Source organism: Melospiza melodia, chromosome Z (genome assembly GCF_035770615.1).
Source record: "Melospiza melodia melodia isolate bMelMel2 chromosome Z, bMelMel2.pri, whole genome shotgun sequence".
NCBI lineage: Eukaryota > Metazoa > Chordata > Aves > Passeriformes > Passerellidae > Melospiza > Melospiza melodia.
Window position 1 is genome coordinate 62,616,403 of NC_086226.1, and position 14,790 is coordinate 62,631,192.

The following is a 14,790-nucleotide window of genomic DNA, read 5'->3' on the forward strand; positions in this document are numbered from 1 at the left end:
GTCTTAGGAAAACAAACTGCACATTTTGAGTTAAACACTGCCTTTTAAAATTCTCACCTTGAATTCAGCCCACAGTAAATGATGAAATGTCTTGTATGGTAAAGACATGAAAATAGTAAGCACAATTCTTTCATGACTATGTGATTTGAGAATAGAAATACTTCATTTAACTTCATTCACTTGAAATAAAATTTAAAATATTTCTAGATTTAATAATGCACTTTTGCTGAAAAGGCTTAAAAAAATAAAGGGTTTTTTTTTTCCAAGTAGAATACATTGATCATCTACAAGGAGTGAAAAAGAACTGCAACTTAAGTCTTTGTGACAGCAAAGTTATTTCACTCATTGTTTTAACCTTTCTTGTCTGAAACTGTACAGCAAATGTTTCACCCTACTTTAAGCTAAAGAGGGAAGAACTGCACGTTATATAAAATTTCCAAATTGACTTTTTGTACTTAAGTTACCATTACCTCTCAAATCAAATTGCAGGGAAATAGCAAGTACTATTAGTGTGAAGTGAAATTAAACATATATTTTTCAGAAAATTGCAGATAAATGTGAATATTCATGCATAACATAAGTTCCAGTGAGCTGTGATGTTCTGAAAATTATGCTCTTGCTTTCCATGTGTTATCAACTGAATTTGTATTGTGAATGCATACTGTATTAAATGATCAGTATTTGAAAAGCAGAGTCACAGATTAGGTAAAATAGGACTGGATCACTGCAGGTTATTTACTCCAACTGCCCTGCTTGAGCAGGATCCCCTACAGCACATTGCTTAGGAATGCGTCAGACAACTTTTGCATATCTTGAGAAAGGGGCTCTGCAAACTTTCCATACAACCTGTTCCAGTGCTCAGCCACCCACAGTATAAAAAAGTTCTTCCTCATGTTTAGGTAGAACTTCCTGTGCTCCTGTTGCCTCTTGTCAACAAGCAGACTCCTGCCTGTTGCTGGGCACTGTGGAGAAGAACCTGGCTCCTTCCTCTTGGCGCCCTCCTTTCAGATACAGACACTGATGAAGTCCCCTCTCATCCCTCTCTTCTTGAGGATGAACAGGCCCAGCTCCTTCAGCCTTTCTTTATCGAAGAGATGCTTCAGTCCCTCATCATCTTTGTTGCTCTCCACTGGACCTGCTCCAGGAGCTCCATGTCTCTCTTGTCCTGAGGAGCCCAGAACTCCAGATGTCCCTCTGCTCACCAGGGCTGAGCAGAGGGACAGGATCGCCTCCCTCAACCTGCTGGCAATGCTCTCCGTAATGCACCCCAGGGTCCCACTGGCCTTGGCCCCCAGGGCACACTGCTGGCTCATGGACAGCTTGTTGTCCACCTGGACCCCCAGGTGCTTCTCCACAGAGCTGTTTCCCAGCAGGTCACCCCCAGCCTGTGCTGGTGCCTGGCGTTGTTCCTCCCCAGGTGCAGGACCCTGAACTTGCCTCTGTTACATTTCAGATGTTTCTTTTCCCATCCCTCCAGCTTGGCATGGTATTTCTGAAGGGCTGCACATCCCTCTGGGGTGTTGGCCACCCCCTCAGCTTTGTGTCATTAGGGAACTTGCTCACAGGAGGCCTCTGTGCCTTCATCCAAGTCGTTGGTGAATAAGTTAAACTTCTTTGGACCCAGTGTTGATCCTTAGGGGATGCTGCTACTAACAGGCCTCCAGCTAGATAGGCTTTACACTGCTGATGAAAAACCTCTGAGCTCTGCCTTACTTTTAGTTCTCAGTCCACCTTCACCATCCACTCATCCAACTCGTACTACCAGCTGATGTGACGTGTGTCATTTGGTGTTTTCCCTAGACATCAGCTATTTGATAATTTCCTGCTTCGCTTATACAATGTGTTCCAGTCAACAGCATTGCTCTCTTCCCCCTCCAGTATCTGAAGCATTTAAATTGTTTGTCCTGGAAACATTTTGTAAAAATGAATGGTTATTCTAATAAGTTTGTCAATTGTTAGAGGTCTTGACAGTTTATTAAGTTAGAATTAATTGCTTTTATTCCAAGTAGCTGGTATTGCTGCGGAAAGATAGTGTAATTTTGTACCCATGAAAAACTTCTCAACTGCCATACCAATTATATGTTTTTATACATTTTACAAGCAAATATAAAAATATGATCACATCTCCAAATAATCTTTGTTCATGGACCCTCTTTCTTCTTTTCTTATCTCTCTTTCTCTCCAGATCCTGGGTATGAACATTTTAAGATAGCAGAAAAATCCCATGGTAATTGGATCAAACTGTATTTAGAGGGGAATAATTCAGAAATACTCTTAAATCTTGGCAAGAAGGTCCTGAAGCAATACTTAGAGGCCCTCAAGACTTTGAGTTCTTCATTAAGCAGACAAGTGGCACAATATGACATGTATTCAATGATGGTGGGGACTGTGATCATCATGGAGGTATGAAAATCTTTTCTGTGTAAAAGTTAAGTGCACAAAAGTAAAGTATCTTGGTGTTGGATATGTAATGTATACACTTACTAGTCTTTAAAATTACTGAATATGGGTTCTTAGGGTTGGCTGACATTCTTCTTGCATGATCAATACTCTTTTTAAAAGTAAAATCTGGCCTTTGAAATTATTCAAGAGTGCTTTTGATATGAATTACTTACATTTTAGTGTATCTAGTTACAGTAGATATGCAGATGTGCTGCAACTTTAATTACTCCCATATTAGTTAGCCTCCTATTTTTGAGTGACTTTACTGCATTAGGAAAAAGAAAAAGAGTCTGGTAAGTAAATCCCTAGCTGTTCCTCTTTATCTAATATTGAGTATAGCTGCTACAAACAGGCAATACCTTATATGGAAAATTCTCACAGTTCCAGGAATTGTTCCTTGTACTGATAGATTTAGAGCCCTGAAATAAATACTTGCTGTAGGGTTACCTCTTCATATCTCCTGTAGTTACAAAGATAAGACATACCGAATCTTTAATTTTAAGTGGATCTCTCCAAGTGATGTTTTGGGGAAAATTCAAGTACTGGGTCTCCTTTGTCCTGGCAGGGCTCTGTCTGCTTGCACTGCTCTCTGCATACAGAGAGCTTCTGAAATGGCTTTCTGGTAGAGTGCTCAGTGGGGTTAGTCACTCTGCTGATCATTTCACACCAATGAGTTCCACAGTGCCCTTAGGTAGATGGGATGGTAGGTTCTGTTCCTGCTCTACAGATGGAAGATCTGGAGGTGGACAAAGTTCAGTGCAAAGCTGAAGGTGCATATCTTTCTTTGTTCCTTTATTTTCAGAACCTGTGCATTCAAGTTGTTGAATGTTACTTTAGATTTTTTTTTTTTGGACTGCAGTTGTAGATGCTTACTATTTCTTGAAAACAAATCTTAGGTGTTATACACAATCAGTCTTCATCAAAGAAATATGCAGCTACTAACCACAGAAATTTTTGTTGAGAAGTGTATGCTTAGCGTAGCTGTAAGTCTCCAGCAAAATGGCTGGAGTTGTTTATTTTCTCCAGTGCAACACTAAAGAAACTGCCTTGCTCTCCAAAATGTTTTTGCCTTGATATTGATTTTCCACCTTCACTGAATAAATAAGAGTAGAGAAACTCAGATGTCTCTTCAAACTACATTATGCTATAAATGCCATTTATCCTGTACTTCGGATGAGGAGAATACCTCAGAGACGTGAACTGATAACAGGGCATTTGTTCAAAAGACCTAAATTTAGTTTGGTAGATACCTACAGTTTCAGCATTTTCCTGCCAGGAGTGCTGTTTTGGTTTTAAGTGATGGGCTGAAATGTAAGACTTAAGCCATAACTGCATATTTTCATAACCAAATGAAATATGCAGTAGAATATGAAGAAACAGCAGACTGTTGCAAAGCTTTTTTTTTGTCTACTTTACTATGTCTCACTGTAGTGTGGGAAAAATTTTAGGCATAGGTCTTCACAAGTGACAGTGAAAGATTACAGGTTGACAGTGGTCTGATATAGTTATTTTTGTTTTGATTTGTTTTAATCTTGCTCTAGCACCAGCTGATTGAGGTCAGTCTAGTCCTAGCTCCATCTCTGCAGCTTGCAAACATTTCAGCGTGTGGCTGAAATTTCCCACTTTTTGGTAAAGATTTGTATATGAGTTACAGAAAGTTTCTTTGTGTTGATCATCTCTGCTGCCACAGTTATGTAAGAGAAAACTTGGAATTCTGCTTGATCTGTGTGCAGGTCAGAGCAAAGTGAAAGTAAAACTGATAAATTCAGCTAAGATCAGGAGAGATAAAAGAAGTACTGGGAGAATTCATAAACTAGAAATTCAGCATACACTTGTGTGATGGTATGAGAACTTCCCCTCATTCGGGAAGCTATTTAGCTCAGCAGGATCTCATACATATGTATTTCTCATACAGGAAATAAATTGTCTTTGACAGAGTGTATTAACTTCAGGCATTTACAGGTGACAAACAATGGGTCAAATTTGCTTGCTTAGGAGCTATTTTGATACTGGGAGTTCAAGATCTTTTACAGGGAATGAAGGTCATACATATGATTGTTTGCCACAGGTGAGGAGGCAAATGATGATTTATTAAACTTGGTAACTTGTGTGTTTAAGCCCTTAATAAATGAAAAGACAATATTGGGTTCTCCCATTTATATGATAATATCTTACTGGCGGAAAAGAATTCCGACATAATTCTTCATAGCTTTTTTTACAAAGTATGCATATTAGCATAGTGACATGGATGACAGCAGCATGATTTTTTATGTGAATTCTTAGTGTATGCTGTAGCTAACCCCAATTTTCAAAGTATTAATTCTCCTTTTTTTTCTAGGTTCTGATACTGCTTTTGCTCAGTGTTCCAAAAGCCTTGAGCAAGCGGGCAGAATTTGAAGTGCCCCTCTCCCCTCCACTGTTCTCTCTGCTGTTTTACTTGATGTGTCTGATGCTGTGTGCTGTTCATGTCATTGTATGCACATCAGCAGAAAGTTTGTGCTATTTCTGCAGTATGTCCTGGTTAACAGCAGTTGGAGTGATGATGCTGATTTCTGCACTCATGTGTGGTATTTTATCTGCTGTTGCAAAGGTCTTAGAGAATTACAGACTTCCACCAAAGGTGAGAGCGTGCATTAATTGTGTTTCAAAATGTTTTATCTTTCATATACTGTCTTCTATCTTCCATAATATTATCAGTTAAAATTGTGTTTTCTCTGCGTGTGCTTAAAGAAATTCTTATTTGTAATGTAATATGAATATGTATTATTATTTAAAATTGTAATTGAAATGTGTTGTTGTCACTGTGGCATGACCTGATGAAGATCTAAGAAGTGCTTTTTTTGACATGATTTGAAGAATTTTTTAAAAATATTGTATGGTATTTTCTGGTTGACTTTATGAGATTGGAAACAGTTATGCATTTTACAAATCCTATGCTTTTACATAGTTAGGTTTCACAATTGTAATTAAAACAAGATGTATAATGCTTTACAACAATATGAACAAAGGAAAAGTGATGATACAACAGAGAGTAAGGCTGTAAGTATACCTTTTCTTGTATTGGTGTTACTAATATTTGGGTTTTTTAAAATAGTTTTGAAAATGCAACAGAGAGAGATAATTTAATCTGTCTTTTCTACTTTTTAAGCTTAAAAATGGAGTTTGTTAAAATCTTCGGAGTTCTTGAAGTGTTCTCATTGCGAGGAGTTACCTTCTCTATGTTACTTGATGAGTTTTATTTTTTGTGTTCTGTAGAATACAGGTAATTCAAAGGAAAGAGAATTTGCAATGCCTTTTCTTCCACTGTGAAACTTAGTGTGCTAAGAGCTGTCTGTCAGATCATAAAATAAGCTTCTAGCTGTTTTTTTCTACTGCTTGTTAGTCATATTTTTCAAAGGTCTCTAATGTTCAATAGCTTCACTGCTCATAGTACTCCATTTGATGGTGCAGCCTCTGTGCAGTACAGTCCTTCATCAATCTGTTTTGTAGAATCAGGCTTGGGGGTTTAGTACCTTTTTTTAGTGTCTGACAAAATACGGCAAGTACATTGCTTTTATGATATGACAACATGCTCTATCAAAGAAAAGAGCAAGCTTTCCAACTTGAAGAAACATTTTGCAACAGCTATATTTCTTGCAATTCAGAAAATTCAGAATTCCTGAGCAAAGATTTATTTTGCAGTCTGTGCAGATATGTGCTATAATTCCTGAGTGTAGATTTAAATTCTTATAAGTAGGGTTGCTAATATATTTTATTCAAACTATGCCAGATTATAATTTTGTTTCCATAATTTAAGTGGTTTTTTTTCCTTAGAAAAAGAAGAAAAATACAATCTTGAAATAAGTATTAATGCTTCACTGTAGAAATCTCACATGTACTTGGTGTGCAATGACAAACACAACTACGAAAGATAAATTTGTTTTTCATCTTGTTACTAGGTTTTCTAATTTTAGTAAACAGTAGAAATCTAAATACGATGCATTTTGTGGACCTGCATAAAATTTACGTACATACCACTTCAGTAGCATGGAAAGCAATTGCAAGAGATGATACATTTCTTCTCCAGGTGGATAGTCTCAAAGAATCACAGAATGATAGAATGGTCTGGGTTGGAAGGGATACAAAAGATCATCTGGTTCCAAATCCCTTCTATGGGCAGGGACACCTTCCACTGGACCAGGTGCTCAGAGCTCTGTCTAGCCTGACCCTGTTGGGGCATCCACAGCTTCTCTGGGCAACCTGTTCTAGTGTCTCACTACCCTCAGACCATCTGCTTCAAGTTGATAATACACGAATGAGATTTTCAGCAATGTTTTCCAGGTTTGCTTGTATGTTTGTTTTTCCAGGGCTGGGGCAGATAGAAATAAAAAATATTGGATTCTCCATCCCAGGCTGGTCTTGTGATTTTATTCCTACCTGAGATATATCTGAAAATGGGGAAGCTTAAGTAAATCTTATGAAGTTTAGGCAATAGTAATTCTGGTTAGGCAGACATGACTTTATATTCAGACCAGTAGAAATACATTTTTGTCATCCTGTCTTCACTCCTATTCCATAGGTGACTGAATTACTGGATGTATCTCATCACATCAGTCAGGGAGGCTTTGTTGTGTCTGTTCAAGTTCCAAACAAAGCTTGAAATATTTCTTGGGTTTAGTTAGTATGTGCCTTCATTCCAGATATGTGTAAAAACCATGACTTGGTTCTGAATAACATTTTTACCAGTCTCAAGGCTGTTGTAGAATGATGTGGTGGGGTTTTTTTTGGGTCTGCTTAGACAAATACAGAGTCTGGAGAAGGTGAAAGGAGCAGTGTATAAATCTGGCACTGCTTGTCATGAAGATGTGTTCCAAATGTTCATCTACATCTTTCATGCCCTTTCCAGTAGAATGCCTAGGTTTCAGGGAGAAATGGGTTGTTTTCATATGCTGTGTGTTGATCTCGAGGGGCCTTCTGTGTGAGTTGTGAGTATCACTTATGCTAAAATATCTCTGAATCCAAGTGTTTTGTGACCTGTGCATCTCCATATTGTGAATCTGCCTGTGGAGTCCACTTCTGACAGAATTCTGAAGCTCTCATCTTCTGATGGTGGGAATAGAATCCTGAATCTTGGCCTTTCTGGTTAAAAAAAAAAAAGCTAAAAAGCCTTTTCTAAGCTCAAGCCATACGATAAAATGCAGGTATTCTAAAAGTAATTAAGATAAGCTCTCCTGTTAATAGCTTCAGAGCTTTTTTCCTTCAAATTGTTTCCGTTCTCTTCTAAAGATTTCTCTGAAGTGCTTCTCATTTGTAATGCTTTTTTTTCCCCACTGTGGCTGAATATAGAAACTGATTACCAAGTTCATGAATTTTCTGAAGACCAGTGCAGGGAGTGTTAGCATCTGCTTCCTGATGGTTATTTATAGATTCTGATTGCTGTGTTTCTAGCAGAACCAGTCCCTTCTTTTAGTGATATTTCAGGCTTTAAATAGTTCTGCAGCCCTTTATGAATTCCAGAAAATTGTTTAAAATTTTAACTTCTTGTTCATAGTTTCACTGTAAGTGCTTGGTAGTTGATATAAGCATGGTATTTACTACTACTAATTATGGGGTTTTTTTCCCTGTTTCTGTTAGAAATAAAAACTAACCATTTTTTTGAACTAGAATATAGAAGTTAAGGCTTGTCAAGTAGAGATTTTGAGAATTTTCATTATGCAGAATTATAGTGGGTTTTTATCACATATACAAAATGTCCTTCTTTCAGTTTATTTTAAAGCACCTGTTCATATAACAGTACTTTTGATTTTCCTCCTTTTTTGATATTCTTGATGAATTGAACAATGTTACATTTTTATGCAATTGCACCTAAAATATTTTTGTCATTTTCTGATCTGGGGAGAAAAAAGCCGATTGGGTAGTGTCTTTACCAGGTAGTGTTCAAAAATTATCCCAAACTGCTGTGAAAATGTAGGAGCAAGTGTGATCTGTAGTACTTTGGCATGGAAAAGTTACCATCATAGAGAATCATGGGTTCAGGGAGCTCAAGTATCAGAAGGGAACATAATGCTAAGTGTTTAAATTGTGAGTGATGGTGAGCATGAAAAATGTTTCTCCTCTGAAAAGTAGTTGCAGAATTTCTCAGGCATTAGCTGTAGATGGTTAATCACAAAAAAAAAAAAAAGGTAACTGGAATAAGACTTAGAGTGCAGGAGGCTTTATTTCAAAGTGAAGAAGTTTCAAAATTTAATGATCAAAGGTGCATGTACTCTGTCATTTATGTACTGACACTTTTGCAAGCTGGCAAGGTATGTTCAAAGACGAGGCAGAGAGGTCAGTTTCTATGTTGCTTAAATGTTAGTGCTGATACATCAGTTGTTAAAGTTGCCTTGGCTTGGGAGATGATATGTTTACATCATTTGAAGCCTGGCATTTAAAGATTTCTAAACAAAAGCTTTTGTTTGAAGTTTTTTTGCCAAGATACCAAACAAACTGAGAGTAATACTGTTTTTTTAGTGTCTGGAGTGTCTGCTGAGTTCCTGAGGGCTGGAAATGTTCAGCAGCTGAAAAAACAGAGCTGTGAATATCAGAGTAAGACCTACATTTCAATGCCTTTAAACCAAATATAAAAAATAGGTACAATCTAAAAAATCGAAGGTCAGACTGTATATGACACCATACTCATGGCATTCGTAATAAGGCACAGTTAATACATAAGGAATTAGAAGTAAATGTAGAAAACCTTGATGAAGATATTTCTAGAATTTCTGAAGATTATCAGGGCTTGGGAGATTATAATTTGCATAATAATTTTTAATTTTGCATAGTGATTTAACTCTGATCTGAGTTGTGGTTTATCAGTAAATGTCATTGGATTTTAATCTTTTGATGTAAATACAGGAGTAATTTTTTTCTCTTTTCACTGAAGTTAGGAGAGACAAGCAGGCAAGAAATACAGATTTCTGATCCTGGGACATTTCACATTAATGCCATCATGAGGTTTTTGTATGTTCCCCATTGATAATGCATCACTTCTTCAGTTTTCATGTCGGTTGCTGACAGAAACCAGATACAAGAGACCAGTCCTTTGATGGATTTTATGTTATATCTTACAAAGAAGACAAATTATATCGTGGACTTTTTCATTCTCATTTATTTAGGATCTCAGATTCCTTTGTCTCTGCAAGCTGATGGTGCTTACATGCTCATTTGTTTAGTTAGCCAAGATCTTTAAGGTCAGCATGATAGAATTATTGGGATTCTAACTTGCTGAAGATCCATCATGTACTGTTCTTGTCTCAGCTTTGTGAATTTCATGCTCTTTGGTCTTTGCAGAGACTACCTTGTCCTTTTGTTCCAAATACCAGCTTATGGTATTTGCTTTTCAGAATAGAGTACTAAACAAACCTGAGTTTGTTCTTCCACCAAAGAAATTTCAAATGCTAGTAAATTTAGATTGAACTTGGGAATTTTTTTTATTATTGGTATTTTTCTCTCCATTATTGTTGTGTGTAACCTCATGAAGACTTTTTTGGTTGTGTGGGGTTTTGTTTGTATGTTTGTTTGTGTTGTTGTGTTGTGTTGGTTTTTGTTTTAAGTTAAATGAGTTTGATGTAATGTATTCTTTAAGAAAACAAGAAATGAAGAAGTGAATAGGTCATAATTGTAGTTATAGCTCCTGCATTCTTTCACACACATCTTATTAAATTTCAATTTTGCAAAAGTTATTTTTTTTCCTAAAGCAAAGTTTTTTTTTCCTAAAGCAAAACTTTTTCCTAAAAAAGTTTTTTTTTCCTAATAACATTAACTATCTTCTTGCATCATGTGTTTATTGTCCTCTCGGTGTTACATTGTCTTGCTTATTGACAAAAATACATATGCTGCTGTCAGTAAGTCATAAACACGAGTGATACTTGCATTTAAGATGCTCAGAGCTACTTGTATTGTTTATACCTGCTTACTTATTATTGGCTCAAAGGTCAGTTTGGTTTGATTTTCTATTAACGTGACTTAAACTGTGCAGGTATAATACTACACTGTGCATCTTTAATTTAGTAGTTTCTCTGTGAAATTTATCCCTGTGAATATTCAAGATTTTTAAAAAAGTTTTTTCATAGGTCAGATGTAGGAGGATGATGTAGTTAAAATACGCAGTTAAAGAAATGAATGTGAAAGTAGTTTCAGATATCTTTGTTCTGAAGTAAAAATGGCATGCAGTAATTTCAGTCTGGCTTCTAAATTTTTGATTCACTAGACGCTTCAAATACATTATAAGAGATTCTGCATAATATTCTGTAATAGTGCAAAATTAGACAAAAGAAATAGTAATGTGTGACAGTGTATTGACAGTGTTTTTCCCAAAATTCTTCACAAGCATGTATGCTAGCCTATTCATTAAGGTATTGTTAGGAAGCTCCTGGTGGTTCCACTGTCCTCTGGTTCTTGCTTTTACTTGCTCTGGTCTCAAGTTTTTGACATACAGGCTTGTCCCCAGCTACTCACAGTTGCATCTTGAAACACCCACAGGTGGGACAGGGAATGGGCTTGAACAGAATAGAGGAGAGGATTTAGTAAGAGAGGATAGACCACAGTGACCAGGCACAGGGCTCAGTCTGAGATGTGCACTGGCTCCTGCTTGTATGTAACTGAATCCTTTCTCCTTTCCCCTCTTACTTTGCCCCTGCTTCCAGCATGTTCCTCACCACCCCCTCTTCCCCACCCTTGACATTCTTGAAGCTCTCTTTAATGAGTTGGTACAGATCCACAGGCACTCTCAGATATCTGTAACGCCCATGTGCTGTCACTTCTCCCTTATCTGTTACAGAGTCCAGACTGATGCTCTTCAGAGCTGTGCCTGTGATTTCTTACTGGCCTGTCAGTAAATGGCTGAAGAGTTTTGGTCATCTTTATCATCTTCCTTAGTGCATACTTACCATGGTTGTGTCTCTCTATGGTCTTTTTATGGCTTTCTTTTTGTGCTGAAATGGTTCTTTGCTTGATAACAGCAATAAACTGGGTACTCTCAACTTCCTCGTGCCCATAGGCTTTCTCTTTTGCCCTACCATTGGAGGTAGTAATGGTAAGGCAATTCCAATTAGCTGCTGAGAACAGGAAATTGAGCTAATGAAGGCATTAGACAAAAAATATTGTGGTTTTAGATAAGCACAGTTTGTAAAGTAAGTAATAGATGGTTTAAAGTAGATTTTATGATGAAAGACGCATTTCAAGCTAAGCAAGGTCACGGGGTCCCATCAGGCACAACTTTGTTAGCTTGAGTAGTGAAGGCTGTCACTGCGTTGAGTTGAAGATATCACAGATTTCAACTACTAGAGAATTACCTATTATCTATATCTCAAGATTTCTGCCGGATTTCTATTTTTACTTCTACAAATATGCAACGGGGCATGAACTTCTTTTGAACCTTCTGTTACAGAGTGGTAGGGAGTCTTAATCTGTAAAGTTGTGATGATTATTCATAGAGAAGTTTTATTCCTTAAACAGAATGCACTTTTAAAAATCATTACTACGTTGTAGTGCTGAGTATGCTTCACTGAAATTTTGAATTTCTAAAGATAGCTATAAGTTATCCTGCTATTTATTTTGTTTTCATTGGTGAATACATACAAGTGAAAGTTTTACATACTTTTTCACCACTGCTTTTTTTGTGTTTTGTTGTTTTTTTTTTTTCAGAATCCTGTTGCTTCCAGTTATAGCTGGTCAGAAATAGATGTGCTGATTCTGGCTGGAACTATTGGCCATGTTTTGAGTTTAGGGGCAAGCAGTTTTATAGAAGAGGAACATCAAACCTGGTATTTTCTTATCAATACACTTTGTTTGGTGCTGTGTCAGGAACTTTGTAGAAATAATTTTCTTCTGAAAGAATGTGACCCTCAACATAGCTCCAGTGTGAAACAAAATTTTGATAGTATCGAGGAATCCTCTGAGTGCAAGAATATAGACATTCCAGCAGCAAGTAATTCAAAACTGGGCAAGGCTACCTCTTCCTCTGAATTCATAAAAGGATCAGATAAGTGGATAAGCTTAGCAACTCCATGGATCATCCTTATTTGCTGTCGGCTGCTTCGATCCTTGAATCAGACAGGTGTTCAGTGGGCTCATCGGCCAGACTTTGGACACTGGTTGACAAGGTTGGTATCTGATTTATTGTCACACTTTCTGCCTTATTTAAAAATTAATATGTGTTGAATTTGGTGGAATGTGTATTTTTCTATATGGTCTCTGATCAGGAAGTGCTGCAAACAAGAAGATAAATGGTGAAGTGACATAAGGAATTTTTTCACTTCTATTTCATGCAGGAGTAATTCCTTGTGTACTATCAATAATTTATAATCTTTGCCCTGCACCATGACATACCTAATTAATGTCAATTATACATGATAGGTTTATCAGAAGCAAAAAGTAAATATTTTCCATGTGTAAGTCAACAGTGTCTGGTTTGAGAAATTAAAAATTGCTTAATAGAATTAAACTTTTGAAATTCAGGCAGGAAGGTTCTGTATAATTCCAAACTTTCTGAAGTCACAGGAGAAGATGCCGCACATAGAATTCTTCCTTGTCTATCACATGCTTGTAATGTGTGGGTGAAAAGCTGAAGGAATTTATTGAGTGTAATATGATAAACATGAAAGGGATTTTTTATAACTGAAAGGACAGCAGAGAAGGGCTTCTGTTTTTTCTAATGCCTTTCAGTATTTTTAAGGACTAAAGTTATTATTCAGTGATACTTGAACTGTCTCATGTACTTCAGTTAGTGGATAGAGATGCAATCCTTTTTGACTATCTAGTCAATGTTTTGCAAACAGCAGATGAAGAGGCTCTGCTGTGTAAGATAAATAGATTTCTTGCCAGTATTTTACAACACATGGATGAAATGTCATTCATCATTCATTAAAAATGACATTATTGTCAGTGTCACAGATGAAATGCTAATTGCAGTGACAGGCATAAGTGCTGAAAGACATGAGTTATGAGGGAATTTATTGCATTATATCAGTTGTTCTATACCAGAGTGTCACAGACATCTTTTATGAAAAATCCTTTCCTTAGGATTTTTCCTCCTGAGAAGCTGAGAGGCCTCAGGAACAAAATGTAAACATTGATTATCTGCTGCTGTGGAATGCAACAGGTGGATCTTTGATTGGCCCATGTTAGATGGTTGTAATTAATGGCCAATCACAGCCCAGCTGGCTCGGACAGAGAGCCGAGCCACAAACCTTTGTTCTCATTCTTAGCTAGCCTTCTGATGAAACCTTTTCTTCTATTCTTTTAGTATAGTTTTAATGTAATATATATCATAAAATAATAAATCCAGCCTTCTGAAACATGGAGTCAGATCCTCGTCTCTTCCTTCATCCTAGGACCCCTGTGAACACCGTCACACCAGAGCTTTCAGCATGCATTTCTGCTCTTGAGGTCAGGAAATGAGGAAAAAATGTCATATTTCCTATATCATGTCCATATGATAGATAACTCACTTCTTCAGTATGAGCTAAGCCAATGTGTGAGCAGGATGAGGTATGATTTGGTGTGACTGTGAGAATTTTTACAATCAATCCTGAGCATCTGTGGAAGATTTATTTGTCCAGTTATGTCCTGAGCCAGATTTTTTTCTTCAGACAGTCCTTTTCTTTGGAGTGTGCTGGTGCCACAAGGCCATGAAACAAGGACCTGATACTCCTGCAGCTGAAAAGTTTGTTTTGTTTTAGATACATGCTTTTACTCATGTGGTCTGCCAGAGATGTTTATTTACTCTTGGAAATATTACCAGACTTATAAAAATTGTGTGTGTGTGTATGGACTTAACTTTCGAAGATCCTCTCTTGCTTTAATATGCTCCCACCTCTGATTTCTTGGTGCTAAGTATGCCTGGAAAGCAGCTAAACTTTTTGTAGCTTTGGCCTGTAGGGGTCTCAGGGGGATAGCACAGATGGAGTGTAGGCTGCAGATAGAGCAGGTGCTTCCTAATTTATAACAAAAGTGGGAAATCCTGTATGCCCAGCTCTAACACTAGTTGCCTGTCAGAAACTTCCAAGCAACCCATTCAGGTAAACTGAAAGCTTTTTACATCTTTTTGGTTTACTATGATGTTTTTTGTGTTTTTTTTTTTTTTTTTTTGTGTGTTTTTTGGTGCTGTTTTGTTTGTTTGGAGTTGTTTTTTTTTTTTTTTTTTTTTTGTGTGTGTCTGTGTGTGTCTGTGGGGTTTTGTTTTGTTTGTTTGGGTTTTTTTTTGTGTGTGTGTTTTTTTTTTTTTTTTTTTTTTTTTTGTTATTGTTGCTGTTGAGGAAGGAGAGGGGAGAAGACAGAGAGGATTCTACTTTTGTGTTTGGTTTTTGTCCCTGTGAATTGGAAGTC

General features: G+C 37.0%; 1 protein-coding gene across 2 annotated transcripts in view; it reads left to right on the plus strand.

Moving 5' to 3' along the window:
* The window catches only part of PIGG (phosphatidylinositol glycan anchor biosynthesis class G (EMM blood group)), an 81,737-nt gene that overhangs the window by 17,703 nt on the left and 49,244 nt on the right, over window positions 1–14,790 (plus strand). For both annotated transcript variants that reach the window (XR_010031058.1, XM_063179847.1), the window contains exons 7-9: window positions 2,186–2,403; window positions 4,781–5,062; window positions 12,109–12,566. Coding sequence is in view for 1 of the 2 variants with exons in the window: in XM_063179847.1 (XP_063035917.1) it covers window positions 2,186–2,403; window positions 4,781–5,062; window positions 12,109–12,566 (958 nt within the window). In the remaining variant the exon portion in view is untranslated. The remainder of the gene's footprint in view (window positions 1–2,185; window positions 2,404–4,780; window positions 5,063–12,108; window positions 12,567–14,790) is intronic.